General features: G+C 38.1%; 2 protein-coding genes across 6 annotated transcripts in view; both read left to right on the top strand.

Moving 5' to 3' along the window:
- LOC121866506 (E3 ubiquitin-protein ligase RBBP6-like) overlaps positions 1-4,224 on the top strand; it is a 45,889-nt gene extending 41,665 nt beyond the window's left edge. For all 3 annotated transcript variants that reach the window (XM_042366253.1, XM_042366252.1, XM_042366254.1), the window contains one exon: positions 667-4,224. In XM_042366253.1, coding sequence (XP_042222187.1) covers positions 667-3,895 — 3,229 coding nt within the window. In that variant the 3' untranslated portion in view covers positions 3,896-4,224. The remainder of the gene's footprint in view (positions 1-666) is intronic.
- A 7,054-nt stretch (positions 4,225-11,278) lies between these two features.
- Positions 11,279-15,682, top strand: LOC121866505 (protein Abitram-like). 3 transcript variants are annotated; one of them, XM_042366249.1, is made up of 5 exons: positions 11,279-11,407; positions 12,866-13,010; positions 13,100-13,516; positions 14,498-14,662; positions 15,074-15,682. In XM_042366249.1, the coding sequence occupies exons 3-5, from the start codon at positions 13,130-13,132 to the stop codon at positions 15,242-15,244; spliced, it is 723 nt and encodes a 240-aa protein (XP_042222183.1). In that variant the 5' UTR covers positions 11,279-11,407; positions 12,866-13,010; positions 13,100-13,129; the 3' UTR covers positions 15,245-15,682. The 3 variants fall into 3 exon arrangements, with proteins under 3 accessions (XP_042222183.1, XP_042222182.1, XP_042222184.1); XM_042366248.1 differs by having other exon boundaries at positions 12,866-13,516; XM_042366250.1 differs by lacking the exons at positions 11,279-11,407; positions 12,866-13,010 and adding an exon at positions 11,908-11,929.

Raw genomic sequence — 15,682 nt, 5'->3', positions numbered from 1 at the left:
TTTTTATGGATATAAATGTCTGGTGTTCGAGGGTAGCAAGAAATTAAACCTGAGAACAGTAGAATTATTATGGAAGTACACAGGTTTTATGGGTCATGGATAAAGATGTAAGAAGACTGTGTGGCATTGAAAAGTTCTTGGAGAGCCAATTAAATTAGAGTGTATGTAGGCGGTATGGGCATGGTTGTGAGTATAGAGAGAGAGACTGAAAAGGGGTTTACAGGCTCTGTCAGTGATTTAATGAGAAATTGAGAATAAAGAAGTGTGTTGAGGGTTCTACATGTTCAGTAATATAAAGGGCAGTGCTAGGATGAGTGGAGCTACAGAGATAAATCAAATAGATGTCGTTGGGCTTTATTGTTGAAATGGAACATTTATAAAACAAATCACTTATAGCATTGAGATTAAATGAACAACAGTTTAAAAAGACTGAGAGAAATTATGCTTCTGGTTTGGGCCACTTTACAGTATTGTGGGAAAGAGCTTGTAAGAGTAAAGAAACAATTTAAATGGATCATTTTATAGTGAATGGAACTAATGTATTGAATACTGGTTGGGTGCCAATATAGTAGGGCAGAATATTGCACTTAAGCCAATTAGTTGTCACTTTGTCATGTTTTCAGTTATCTTAGATAATTATTAATGTTTTATCCCTTGTATTTCCAGGTATGATCTTCAAGGACATGGACATGAGAACTTCAGAGGAGACTTTCAAGATTCAAGGGGTCGTGGCAATAGAGGTCGTCGTGGTAGAGATCGAGGAGGTTTTCGGCAAGGTGAAGACTTCCGTTTTGAGCAGCATACTCAAGAGCCCAGACATCCCTATGACAGGTCACAACCTCCACGTGATGATCGGCGGGGGTTGATTGGAGTTGTACCGGTACCTTGGGAAAGAGAAGACAATAGGCGTGGTTATGACCTAGATATTGGAAGAAATGAACGAGGCGGAAGGATACAGGATGGAGAGAGAAGACGCTTTGGAGATTTACGAGACTCGGGAAGAGATTTTGAGGAAATCAGATCTAGAAGAGAGAGGGATGTGAAAGAAGGTATCAGGAGGCATGAGGATGACTCAAGCCACAAAGCCTTTGAAGAAGATGATTGGAGAAGATATCCTGATGTTGATAGGAAAAGAATAGATGATGATGATGAAAAACATAGACATTTTGATGGAAGAAGAGGCCCTGGAGATGGTAGGAGTGATCCCGAAGATACACACAGACTTTCTGAAGCAGATCGTTATGATGACTACAAGAGATTCAATGCTGCAAGGAAAGAAGGAGATGGAAGAAGAGATGAGGTTGCCAGAAAAGAGAATGACTCAAGGAGGGCCACTGAGGGTTCCCGAAAGGACATAGATGACAGCAGGCATGGACGTCATGATACAAAGAGGGTTGATGAACGTGACCGTGATGGGAAGTTTAAGGCAGGGTCTCATCACCGGGAAGTGACACCACAAGATGAGGCATTTATAGGCAAATCACATGATTCTCCAGGCAAAACTTACAAAAAATCCCCCGTAAGAGATAGAAGAGAAAGGGATATAGAAAGACGAGATAGAGATATTGATAGAAGGGAAAGAGATGGAGATAGAAAAGATAACTTTAAAAGAGAGAGAGAGACTGGAGACAGAAGAGATCGAGACTATGATCGAAGATCTCGAGATTTAGACAGGAGAGAAAGAGATGGCGATAGAAGAGATAAGGACTTGGATAGAAAAGAAAGAGATCCTGAACGAAGAGAGAGAGATTCACAAAAGGGTGAAAAAGATCATGAAAGAAAGGACAGAGTAGATGAAAGTAGAAGAGAAAGAGAGACCAGAAGAGACAGGGATGGAGACAGATCTGTTCGCACCTCACGCTGGGACAGAAGTGATTCAAGATTGGAGAGGGACAAGGAAATGGATAAAGGAAGAAGTGAGAGGCACAAAGGAAGGTCACAAGAGAAGGATGAGAGGAGTAGAAGTTATCTCAATGAAGAAAAAGATGAAAAGAGGAAGAATAAACAAAAGGATGAGAAGTTAGACACTCAAAATAATAAGGAAAAAGAAAATGTTAATAAAGATGCTGAGAGTATTAACAAATTAGAGAAGAAGAAGCACGATAAAAAGAAAAAGAAAAAAGAAAAGCGCCGGGCTTCTCAGGCATCAACTGAGGCATCTCAGGCTGAAATATCTGGGGATGAAGGAGAAGATAAAAAGAAAAAGAGGAAAAGGGATAAAAGAAAGAAGGTGAAGGGCCAAGTAAGTGAGGGTGGTAAAGATGTGGATGTTGAAAATGAAACTTTAGAAGTAACTAAGAAATCTGACGTAGAGGCTGAACCCCCATCAACAGAAGTACCTGATGATAATACAACACCCAATAGGGAGAAAGATTGGGACATCACAAATCAATATGAAGGAGCTCTTGACACGGAGACAACAGCCAAAGAAGTGTCTTCACCATTGCCACTTCCCCAGTTGTCAAAGTGGGAGAGGGATGAGGAGGTGTCTGTAACACCAAAGGGATTAACCGAAAAGAAAGCACCAGAAGAAGAAAGAAAGGTCACTGTTGATATAATTAAACGTGCAGAACATGCAATATTTTCTGGGAGAGGGTTAGCTCCTCGAAAAGTCTTTCTGGACACCCAAAAACAGAAGGAAATTGATGAAAGAAGTCCAACTCCAGACTGGGATCGCACAGAGTGGCGAGAGGCAAAAAGACGTGGCCCGTCAATTCAGATAACCATATCCTCAAAGACTGAATCCCAGATAGGGCGTCCAAGAGGAGGAAGGTCTGCACCATCAAGCCCAGAAAGGTTAGATGATCGGAGATTTGCATCAAAATCAAAACGTCTTCCAGAGAATGAGGTAAAATCTGAGAGACACTCAAGACTCGGTAAGAGGTCCCCTAGTCCCAGTGATGCACATAGTACTATTAAGAGTAGAAGAAAGAGTGAAAAGGATGAGAAATCTCATGATAATGAAGAGAAAAATTTAATTCCTAGTCAGAACAATGCTCCAAGTAGACAGCAAAAGAATATATCTCCTGTACCTGAGGACCACTCAAACACATGTGATGAACCCAAGGAACTAAGTCAAGATTTAAAAGTGTTAGAAAAGTCCACTGAAGATCAAAGTGACATTAGTGATCAGAAGGGCTTGAAGAAAGCATTATCCACTGATGAAGACCCAGAGGCAAAGACAGTAAGAGAAGGTGGGAGTCCTTCAGTTGAAGAACAAGCCGATCAAGAGAGTTTCCCTGACACACAAACTTTAACTTCAGCCACTGAATTTATTGATGAATCTACTAGTTCTGTTGCAAAAGTAGAATCATATGTAGAGGAAGACGGTGGAACCCCGAGTGTAGAGGAAAGTAACATGAAATCCATTAATGAAGAAAAGTTGGACAGTATTGTAATGGCTCCACCACCAGCTGTCAAAGACCCAGAGGAACTAGAGGAGGGGGAGATCCAAACAGATACATCAAGTGAAGGTGTTCATGCTGGAGAACCTGTAACTGAGGTTCCTCCACCTACTGAAGTAGTTGAAGCTGTTATAGAAGAAGCTGATCCACCAAGGCAAGAGGAAAAGGCACACAGATATTCTCCAATTCGTGTCCCAACTCCCATGTTGGGAATCCAAGTGAAGGAAGAGGTGAAGGTCAAAGAGAAGAGTAAGAAGAGGAAAAAGAGGAAGAGATCATCTAGCACCAGTTCCAGTAACAGTAGTAGTTCCTCAAGCAGTAGTAGTAGTGAAGATGAAGAGATCATCAAGAAGAAGAAGAGAAAAAAGAAGAAGAAGAAGGCAGCTGATACTGATTCTAGTGATGCAGAATCTAAAAGTAAGCACAAGAAGAAAAAGAAAGATAAGAAGAAAAAGAAGAAAAAAGACAAGAAGAAGAAGAGTGAAAAGTGAATGAATGCATAATTATTGTTTTAAGTAAAACCAAAGATAACCTACAAACCATTTTTTTTTTATTATTATTATTTTGGGGGGAACTAAAGAACAGTTTCCCAAGCAGTTTAAGAGGAGTTTTAAAAGTTTGTAAACATAAGTAATAATAAACAGTACTCTTTATTTTCATCTCAAATTTGTGTTGTGGATATTTTGTTTTAAATACTCTACATGTATTATATACATGTAACTAAATAACTAGTGTTGTAATTATTTTGTAAAGTAATATCTGTGTTGGTATTGTGGTATTTTGTAAATTAGCCTAGTGTAAATAAAAGGATTACTATCTACATATAATTTTACTATCCTTTTGTTTGTTTATATCTAATCAAATTACAAAATCTAAACTAACATTGTATACTGTATCAATGACTTTACAAAAAGAAAATGTTGAATAGTTCACAGTAATTTGTGTCAATCATATTGTATACAGTTGCCCACAGGTATAGTGGTCCACCCCTTGGTGGCCTTTCCGAACATGTGGCAATGTCGGAATCATAATCGAACCTTCTTTACAGATATTACATCTATCATATTGCTTTGCAAAAATCTTCGAGAACAAGTATTACCGAAAATATATATTGTTGGCCGCGTGTTCAGAAATGCCACCGAGGGGTGGAACACTATATCTGTGGTTCTTTGTGAATGTCAGAAGTTCATGAATCATGAAAACTTGAAGCTGTAGTGGTATGAAGGAGTAGCCCAAGAAGCAGCAATACAAAAATATGCCTGACTAATAGAGCCTTGGGGTTGTAAACAAAAAGTTGCTAGTACAATATTATGAAGAAATGTTTGTTGGATTTTATTCTAAAACAGAATTGACTGAAAGTGAACTGTGTTTCAGTTTATTACATGATGAATAATGATTAGTTTTTAATGGCCTTTTTAATAGTATTATTGTCCTTAGTTACCTCTAGGCTGCAGGGGAAATAGAAATATAGTGGTACTTTGTCTGTGAGTGATTGTCTGGGCAGCTTTTGAATCTAATAGATATATTGAAATGATTTTCAATGATGCTTGTTATATAGACATAATGAGATACATATCTTCAATAATCAGTAATTTTTCTCTAAATTCTAAAGGGTTATGGTCAATTTTTGACAATGGTAACAATGGACTATTTTGGGGGCTTGATGCACCTGTTCTATCACTTGTACAGTACAGTACTGTATTGTAGTTGAAAATGCAATAAGGTTGATTAATAGAACAGACTCAATGGAAGAAATAGTGAGTATGATTTGATAGCAATGGAAATTAAAGATAGAGCTAGAAATACTGTATCTTCATAAAAATAAGGTACTCGACTTTACTGCACACAGAGAACAGGGCTGCATTTAGTTGCATGCTACATATGCTACAGAAAATCATGGCGCATTATGGTGGGAATTAAATGGTTTGCGACATCATCGTGCACTATATAAACAAATTGGGTGGTTGTTATGGTTATGTTTATCACGACGTGGGTCTTAGTGGTGTTGTAGGGTACGAGTTGTTGGGTTCACACTCAGGATGGGATGAAGAAAGGAAACTCACATTGTGCTCTCTGTATACATATTGTATTGGATTTACAGTGCAGCTTGGTGCTGGGAAGTGGCAGCGTGGTTACAAGCGTGATGTAGAGAGAGCTGGTTGGTGAGGGTGCTCAGAAGAGGACCAGCTTGTGGGTCACCGGCGGGAGCGAGGACCGCCAGGCAGGAGGAGGAGGAGGTGTTGCTTGCTGGTTGGTGTAGGTAGAAAGAGAGGGATAGGTCACCACGAGGTCAGGTCTTATATAGCGGAGGTAGGCGTGGCTTAATAGTTGACCTCCGTGATGTATGGCGGCGCTGGTTGACCTAGACCACGAGGCATACACTGAGGAATTCGCGGGGTCGGCTACTCAGCGACAAGCGTTTGTAGGGGAGGAATCCACTACAATACTCCCCCTTCCCTCCAGGCGGTGTAGAAGACTTGTTGTCTGCAGGGTTGCATGGCACATGTGAGGCAGAACGGGCGGTGCATGCCACATGTGGGACATAACGGCGAGGGCGTGGATGAGCCGGCCGCTTGGGGGGGCAACTCTGTCTAGATACACTCGATCTGTGGGAGAAAAGGGGGGGGGAGGAGGGTTGTGGAGGCGATGAGTGTTGTGCTTCCCTTGCGACAGGCAGAGATTCCTCAGATGCGCCTGCTGGGGTGTGTGGGCCTGGGTCAGGAGCAGGGGCTGCGTTAGGAAGAGTGTCCATGACAGCAGCAGGGTCCACGACAGCAGCAAGGTGCAGGACAGTAGCAGGGGGTACCTGAGGGAGAAAAAAAGGGTGTGTGGGTCCGCGTCAGGAGCAGGGGCCACCAGGCAGGAGTGGAGGAGGGTCCGCATCAGGAGGAGGGTCCAGGACAGTGGCAGGGGGTACTGCTGGGCCGGGGGCGGCGTCTGAGGCAGGACGGGTGTGCTGGGGTCGGTAGGACGTGGTGCTTGGGGCAGGAAGAGGAGTGGCTGTCTGCTTAGAGTAGCAGAGCTGCTCTAGGGTGTCTAACCTGCGGTGTAGAGACAGTAGCTGCAGAGCCGATGAGAGCTGCCTCTGTGTGGATAAGCCAGTCTTCCGTGTTGCTTGAAGACTGGGAGAGTGATCAGTTTCTCCTCCATCCTGTGTGAGTGCGAATCTCCGGGGGTCACCATTTGTGGGGTACGTTATGTTTGGTTCATGCTCAGGATGGGATGGAGAAAGGAAACTCACAATGTGCTCTCTGTATACATATTGTATTGGATGTACAATGCAGCTTGGTGCTGGGAAGGCAGCATGGTTACAAGCGTTGAGTAGAGACAGCTGGTTGGTGAGGGTGCTCAGAGGAGGACCAGCTTGTGGGTCGCCATGCTCGCCGGCGGGAGCGAGGGCCGCCAGGCAGGAGGAGGAGGAAGAGGATGTGTTGCTTGCTGGTTGGTGTAGGTAGAAGAAGAGAGGTTACCACGAGGTCAGGTCTTATATAGTGGAGGTAGGCGTGGCTTAATAGTTGGCCTCCGTCATGTAAGGCGGCGCTGGTTGACCTAGACCACGAGGCATTCACTGGGGAATTCGCGGGGTCGGCTACTCAGCGACAAGCGTTTGTAGGGGAGGAATCGACTACAGTGTCCTGCGGGAATAATGGTAACCATGCACCATTGACTTGGTTCTTTGCAGCACAAGCTATCCTCAACCACAGACACCTCAGCGTAGTGTTCTACCATTTGCCATCTTTCATGTTCATAAACATTTTGGCACTGCAGTACTTACTACCCACCTCAGTGAGCCGTAGTGTTCGTCTCACTACACAAACTCTGAATCGCTGATTACGTTACAAGTTGTGCAGGTAAAGTCACAGACAAAAGCTAGCTTCCCATGGTGAAACAGGATCATGGGAATAAGTCTCCAGACTTAGTTATCCTCACTGTTGTCTGGTGCGAGTGTGCTGTTTATCTCATTTGGGGCCAATGCTGCTTCATTTTGGGAGGAAGCAAACTTTCGAACCTAACTGTACAGTAACATTATCCTCCGAAGTTTTAAGAGAATAGTGAAAGATAAACAAGTAAGAAATATAAAACTTCACCAGTAACAAGCTGATTAATGAGACGCATGACATGCACACTGGCAGTTGTGTAAGAAGATAAGCACAGTGAATTCAGTCATGACCGCAAGACTCCTTAATGGTACAATAACCATATTTAATGGTCACAAGTCTTTTAAATTCTATTTGTCAATTAATTATTTAGGTTATACTGTATTTATAGTACTCATATCCTCGTTTTGTATGAGGTGAACCAAGGGGCAATGCAACTTTAAAGACGGAAAGGGCTCATTAGAGAAAGTTGCGAGTTAAGTGTAGACAGTGACTAGAAGGGGTCAGAAAAACAGTTTGAAATTTATTTAGAGGTGGTCCCTGTCTATAAACAACTTGGTTAGGATATATGAAGATGCAACATATACTATTTTATACCATAAAAAAATAGCATGCATGCGTCTATGCACAGGGCAGGACCGCATTTCGACCTGTGGGAGCCATGGTGCAATTTAAATGTGGGGGCTCCTGTGGGGTCACCATTTGTGGGGTACGAGTTGTTGGGGTTCACACTCAGGATGGGATGGAGAAAGGAAACTCACAATGTGCTCTCTGTAGGCTATACATGTTGTATTGGATGTACAATGCAGCTTAGTGCTGGGAAGTGGCAGCGTGGTTACAAGCGTGATGCAGAGAGAGGTGGTTGGGGAGGGTGCTCGGAGGAGGGCAGCTTGTGGGTCGCCATGCTCGCCGGCGGGAGAGAGGGCCGCCAGGCAGCGGAGGAGGTGGTGTAGCTTGCTGCGACTGTAGCTAGAAGAAGAGAGAGGTCACCACGAGGTCAGGTCTTAAATAGCGGAGGTAGGCGTGGCTTAGTAGTTGACCTCCGTCATGTATGGCGGCGCTGATTGACCTAGACCACGAGGCATACACTGGGGAATTCGCGGGGTCGGCTACTCAGCGACAAACAGCGTTTGTAGGGGAGAAATCCACTAAACTCCATAGGTATTCAAATATTTGGAAATACTGTCTGGTACGACAAATAACTACGTATACTTTTATTATACATACAAATTGTAAGCACAATTTATAGAAAGTACATCAGCTCGAATCCCTTATGTTGCTAAAAGTATAATAATAGTAATAATAATAATAATAATGATAATAATAATAATAATAATAATAATAATAATAATAATAATAATAATAATAATAATAATAATAATAATAATAATTTCAGTGAAATCTAGGATGTATAAAATCGCACTCAACGTACTCAGGACTGAGCAAACAATCAAATTTACCTATTTACCTGTACATGAAAAACCTTCAAACTTTTATAATTTGCCCCATTTTGTATAAACAAAAGAGGTAAATCTTCTGCTTTCTGATTGGCTTGTATCAATTTCCGTAATCAAGTCAAGATCTATACTCTAAAATGATATTTATATAAAATAAATATCGAACCACGTAAAATACCGTAATTTAATTCTACAAGTATTTAATATGAATTGTTAATAAATTGCTTAGGTGTACATTTAGTCATCAGCGAGCACCCGGCCTCCACCCCAAAAATATCAAGATGTTTTGTTCGTGGAACTTTTCCAGCATTATATATTCTCAGGAAAATTGTTGAAGTGATAGTTGGTTCGCACTGTACACCTGTACCAAGCACCAACTGTTAATGGTATGTATCTTGTAATAGATTTAAGTGATGTGTAATTGAATTAAAACGTGTAGGTGTAATTTAAGTTTAGCTTTGTGCGCACATTAACTGCATTTCAAGGTATTGTACTAAATACAGAAATTTGTCGATTAATGTATCGATGCTCTTCAAATACTCACAGTATCCATCATCATAATACACTTATCTTGTATAAACTGTAAGTCGAAAAATGGTACTTAACTACTGTAGTTATAGATCACTGTTTGTTTTAATATCCCACAGGAAAATTAAAACTACCATGAAAACAAATAACTTATGGAAGGTAAACGTGTTTTTATGAAAAGCTCATTTTGTGACCTCTATAATATGGCATTGTATTATATTATTTCAATATCACCAAATTTACCATTTTTTTATTATAGCTAAAAGAGAAGGTCGTCACATTATTTAGTATCATATTTTAGTGGGATCTTTATTAATATCTTTTGTTTTATATGAAGAAATTAACTCCGTCACCAAAATGCACACTCAAAAATAGAATATATGGAAAAAAATTTACAATTTGCCCATAATGTCCCACAATCTTTGGTAGTATTACAGTAAACAGCAACCACAGAATTCCTGAAATTCACTGGGGATCTGGGGGGCAGAGCCCCCGGCTCAGGGGTTAGGTAAGGATTAGTTTGTTTGTATTGTATAAGTTAGCAAGCACAGAGTACCGGGAATTCAGAACATGGTTGCTGTAATCTGCAATTTTACCCAATATTTGGGCATTTTTCATTAACCACCCATCACCTTTTTTCATATGAAAAATATATTTTTTCCGCTAGTTTTCTTGCAGTTTTAGATGATTCTGACATTTATCTTTGCGGCAAATCATTTATTTTTTTATTTTTTTATTTTTTTTAGTTAGTTTGGTTAGGTTAGATTTTCTTGATTTTAGATGATTCTGACATTTATAATCATCTAAAACAGCAAGAAAACCTAACCTAACCTAACTGGAAAAATCAAGAACAAGTATATAATTTTAGGGCACAAATATCCGCCACGTGCAGCCACTGTCTGAGTAGAGAAGAGGCTATTGAGCTGGAGTCACAGGCGTTAGGCTCTTCCAGAAGATCATCTGTGAGTATCTGTGAGTGAGTTCTTGATATATCGGTAAATATTTGTCCATTGGCTGTACCTCAGGTTTTGGTACGAGAATAGGGTTTTTTCTTTTTACGTGTTTGGGTGTTTTACTCAAATCTGACCTTCATTTCATTTGCTAATTAGCATTTTTTTTATTTTTTTATTTTATTTTAACAAATGCTAACTTGTACAAAACTGGAGGTCAAATTTGCATAAAACACACCAAAAATACACTAAAAGAACCTATTCTCATACCCAAAGAACCAATGTACTTAACCTAACCTAACCTACAAGGAGGAGGAGGCAAGGAGGAGACAACTTACTAAGTGAGGAGTAAAACCTCGGTTAAACACGGCGGGAACCTGCGGACAGCCAATGGACGAATATTAACCGATATATCTCATCATTCCGAGTACCTTTCATTCTATACATTTCTGTTGTAAATGAATAATGGTGAACATAATAGAACCTGACCTAACCAACCAAAGAAACCTACTTAACTTAACCTAACTTCCTAGCCGGGAGCCCTGCCCACCTCACTCCTGCCATATTAGACAGGAATTACTTATTATGTTATCTGGTACCTATGAAAGCAACTTTATTGAAGCGTCATGGAATAATTTAAAAAATTTTGTGGACGTGAGAGTATGCTCGGACCGAACAGGTCGGTTGTAAACAGAGAACACGTGGTGACTCAGCAGATTATGGGCAACTTGTAAAAAAATACCAAATATAGATGTACAGTGGAGTTTTCTGTTATAATATTTTTATATCTTAATAGAAAAAATGTCATGCTATATTTGAGTGATTCGTGATGCATGGAATGAATCGCTAGCATTGACAAATACCACCCAAATATAGGTGTGAAATATGTTTTCTGCATTTATCTTGAACTTTTTGGGTAAGACTACATAACATTTTATTATTATATAATTTAGTGTTTTTGTTTGTACTATATATGAGAATTATATGTTTGTACGGTACGTTATACCAAAAGTTGCATAAAAGGCATATTTCTTACATTACCTTTTATCTTCTATTTGCAGAGGTTTGCATTGACTGTAGTGATAGACTGACGGACGTGTTTTAGCAGCATGCACCCTGATCTTTCTCCACATTTACACACAGATGAATGCAATGCTCTTATTTCTAAGCTTCAGAACTGTCACAAAGAGGTAATTGTGCTCACTGTGTATGTTAGTGATTAGTGTGAAATATGATGGAGCACACATGACCAGATGCATTACGGTAATAAGGATTGTGACATGTGCTTGTATATATATATATATATATATATATATATATATATATATATATATATATATATATATATATATATATATATATATATATATATATATATATATATATATATATATATATATATATATATATATATATATATATATATATATATATATATATATATATATATATATATATATATATATATATATATATATATATATATATATATATATATATATATATATATATATATATATATATATATATATATATATATATATATATATATATATATATATATATATATATATATATATATATATATATATATATATATATATATTATGGCAGACATATTCCTCTTTTTCATTTTTCAGAACAAGCTTCTAAAATTCGTAGGGATTTGCAATGAGATAGACACAGCCGTTTGGAAATGTCTGAAGGCAGAGGTAAGATGCACTTTATAATGCAGCAACTTCTTAATGCTATGGATATGATTGACTGTAATCTTAATTTCCCAGGAAATCATATTTCTAATATACAGTGTACATGTAAATTAATGCTGTACAGTATTTATCTGGTATTATTGTAATTTTAAATAATCTGTATGGTTGTTCTGGTCAGTCATCCATAAACCTCTCATGATTTTTATTTTCAATATCTACTGGCATCATGGACCTCTTTTGATGTTTTAGAATATTTTATTATTAAAAAGGTACAGTACTTAAATAACTGATGCAGTGAATCAAGGAACCCTTTCCATGTGCTTAACCCTATCATGGTCTTTTGACTCAAATTGCATCACTAAGCACTCCCGTGCCGGTACAACCCCTGCCACTCATGGACTTACGACTCAATCTTCAGGCAACTGTTTCATCATTGTTAGAAACTATATATACCTACATATATATACATAGATCAGATTCATGCAGGACAGAGGTTCGTACACAAAGAAATGCATCATATTCATTAACAGTATATATAGGTCAGAGTCATGTGGGTGATGTCACTGTTCATTGCCATGCAGGACAGAGGTTTGTACACAAAGAAATGCATCATATTCATTAGCAGTATATATAGGTCAGAGTCATGTGGGTGATGTCACTGTTCACTGCCATGCAAGACAGTGGTTCTTATACATTGGACGTCATATTCTAATTGACGACTAATCAGTGTGGGCTAGCAAATTTGGGATAAACAGCAAGAATGTCCCCAAGCATCCCTGATTTAATATAGTAATTACAAAGTTCATGATACAATAAGCCAGGTGGCCTGAAGTCTTTGACAGTGTCACATTCAATAATATAGTGTTCAAGTGTATTGGGTTGTTGTAAACTGTTAATAATTTTAAATTAACTAATGATACTGAATTTTTTCATTGTCAGCGTCTGCAGAGGCGTGCCAACAATCGAAAAGAAAGTGAAGAACGTCTGAAAAAAATACATGCCAAACTTGGTGAAGGTTACAACTGGCAGAAAATGTGATGTACGGGACAGTAGTGAACACTTAAGACACTGTTGTTGATTGACAGTACGTATATAATTCTTTGGAACAAAATTAATAGGTGGAGCTAAAAAAAATCTTTCAGAGCAAATTAAGAGTGTTTTTTATTTCTTCAGGAATAAAAGATAAAAACTCAGTTCATCACAATGAGTGTTGTAGAAGGCCCTATAGAGGAAACAGTGGCATTGGATCTTAAATATCCCAGTGTGAGTGAGAGATACTTTACTAAATATTACTTCATACCTAAGGAGAAAAAGAAAGTAGAAAATGCTAGTGGAAATAATGTTTTAGCTTGTGAAGTTGACCAAGATACAGCTTCTGAGCAAAGTGGGAATGAATCTACTGCATTAAAAGAAAACAACAGAAGATCTTATCCCCAGAATAATGAAAATAGCTCAGCAAGAGAGGAAAGAGTTTCATCACAGCCAGACAATAGTGGACATACATGTGTTATGGTACATACTAATAAGCTGTGCCTTATAACCCTCTCTCATCGACACCCTGTGTTAGCTGAAAAGAAGGAAATAGCTCAGGTATGACTTATTTAAAATATGCATCTGATAATTTAGAATGTGGTAGACGTGAAAGGATACCTAACTTAAGTTGGGGAAAGTGAAGCCAGACAGTTTCAGTGCCATCCTTCCTGTGTCTTTGTTTATCACAAAAATGGAGTCTAAAGTGTAGTGTATCCATGTTGCCCTAAATAATAAAAGCATTGCAACAAATTTTTAAAACATTACATACTATATTTTTAAGTTTTCATTTAAGGGGATAAAGTTTGACATGATGCTGTGAGTGTGTTTGTGGGTGAAAAAGACATTTACAATGTGTCTATGGACCTAAAAATCAGTGTAAAGCCATTTTTCAAACACCTTAACTTAAGCATGAGCATGTACAGTACAAGAATTATTGTGTTAGGAAGATAATTCTGTATCTCGCCAACACACGTAAATTATTTAATCCATAGACAATATGAACTTCACACACATAGGTACCAAGCTTGTTTTTACAGATTAAATTTAAAACAACACAGTCTGATATTTTTGAGGTTCTTCCTTTGTATTCCCTTCTCATCTACCACATGTGATGTTTCCAGATTTTCCTTTTGCATTAATAGTCCCCCAATTTCAGCTTTAGCACATTTTGTACTCTTGTACTTTTGTCAAATTTTTGCTTCTCCCAGCTTTTTTCATCTCTTGTGCCCCAGCCACTTTCAGCTTGTAAACCTGTCTCATTCTCAAATTAATTTTTGTAAACAACAGGTAGTGATTTCATCAATCCTCATTTTACACTTGAATTCTTCAAGTGCTTTCCAATCCTCTAGTATTACATAATCAGTCAGGGACTTATGCTTGTATCTAATTTCATCATTTCTTTGCCAGATACTGTACTGTATATGTATTATTTTACCCAAGTTCAAAAGTTTAAAATTTTGATACTGAAACGTTGAAGCTAATACCAGTACCTTGTGCATGGTTTCAGTCTGATAATAAATAAATATTATACATTTGCAGATCAGCTATGATGTAGGCAAGTTCAACCGATTGGATAATCAGGTATCTGGAAAGGGAAAGAGAGGTGCTCAGCTTATGGGGCTTCAGTCACCAGTCTGCATCATTTCATGTGTTGATGGCACAAAGTACACTGTATTGGCTGGTGTTCAGGGGAAACTAGTCGAGGTTAGTTATAGTGTAACTTAAAGCTAAACTTAACATATTTGTTTTTCCTCACAGTTGGTCTAATTATGATGGATGGGTGTTGATTTTACACATTTTTCAGTGGAAGGTAAGAGGAGTGAGGTGCCTAAATTTAAGGAGTGTTTAGGTCATGGGCATGTTTTAGTACACATTTTTCATGTAAGAAACAATATAGAATATTCCATATAATGGTGTACACTACCACCAGTAAATAATGAAGAACTTAGAATTGGAAGGAGAGTCAGAGCATTGCAGCTCTAGTTAAAAACTAGTTCTTCAAAATATATTAATGATATAATCTGATATTTCTTTTAAATTGTAGCTTACTAAGTGTGTCATGCAACAGTTTTGTTATGCAAATTTTTACTAGTAATTTATTTATTTATTACTCAGGTAAATGAACGCCTCTTATCATATCCCCAACTTGTGAGTGACCATCCAGATGCTGAAGGGTACTTGGCTGTTGTATTACCCCCATTACGGAATGGGGACTTCATGCGTAGTAAACTTTTCACTGAGGAACAGTACAAAGAACTGGATCACTATGGCATATCTGGATGTTGATATCAAGCATTTAGTTATCAGAATTGAAAACTTAAATTTTAAACTACGTACTGTATTTAGATTATTAGACATCTTTGATTACGTTATGAAGAGGTTACTTCAAAAGTACAACATATGCCATTTTACCTGTTGACAAAAGAATCCAATATATAAAATGTTTTCAGCCATACACCATTGTAAGTATCCACAGAATAGTGAATTCATTTCATATTGCAGTATATAAGCTTATAAACTGACATCCTTTGTGGTGAGAGACAAATGATGAATTAACCCATGCACTACAGTCTTGAGTTTTGGAACTGACCTCTATACTAATGTTAAATTAAAATTATATATTAAATTAAAATTATATGTTAAATTGAAATTATATGTTGCTGTATATGATTGTTGTTTCAATGAATATTAGACACTTGGAGACAATTAAAATGTGGTGGTTAA

This window comes from Homarus americanus, unplaced genomic scaffold (assembly GCF_018991925.1).
Source record: "Homarus americanus isolate GMGI-L3 unplaced genomic scaffold, GMGI_Hamer_2.0 scaffold16430, whole genome shotgun sequence".
Lineage (NCBI taxonomy): Eukaryota > Metazoa > Arthropoda > Malacostraca > Decapoda > Nephropidae > Homarus > Homarus americanus.
Note: the sequence above shows the minus strand (reverse complement) of the source record. Positions and strands in the feature narration are given on the sequence as shown.

Coding starts and splice junctions, on each gene's coding strand:
- LOC121866505 (XM_042366249.1), top strand. CDS start 13,130: ATGAGTGTTGTAGAAGGCCCTATAGAGGAAACAGTGGCATTGGATCTT. Junction 13,517..14,497: donor AAAAGAAGGAAATAGCTCAG/GTATGACTTATT, acceptor ATACATTTGCAG/ATCAGCTATGATGTAGGCAA. Junction 14,663..15,073: donor TTCAGGGGAAACTAGTCGAG/GTTAGTTATAGT, acceptor TTTATTACTCAG/GTAAATGAACGCCTCTTATC.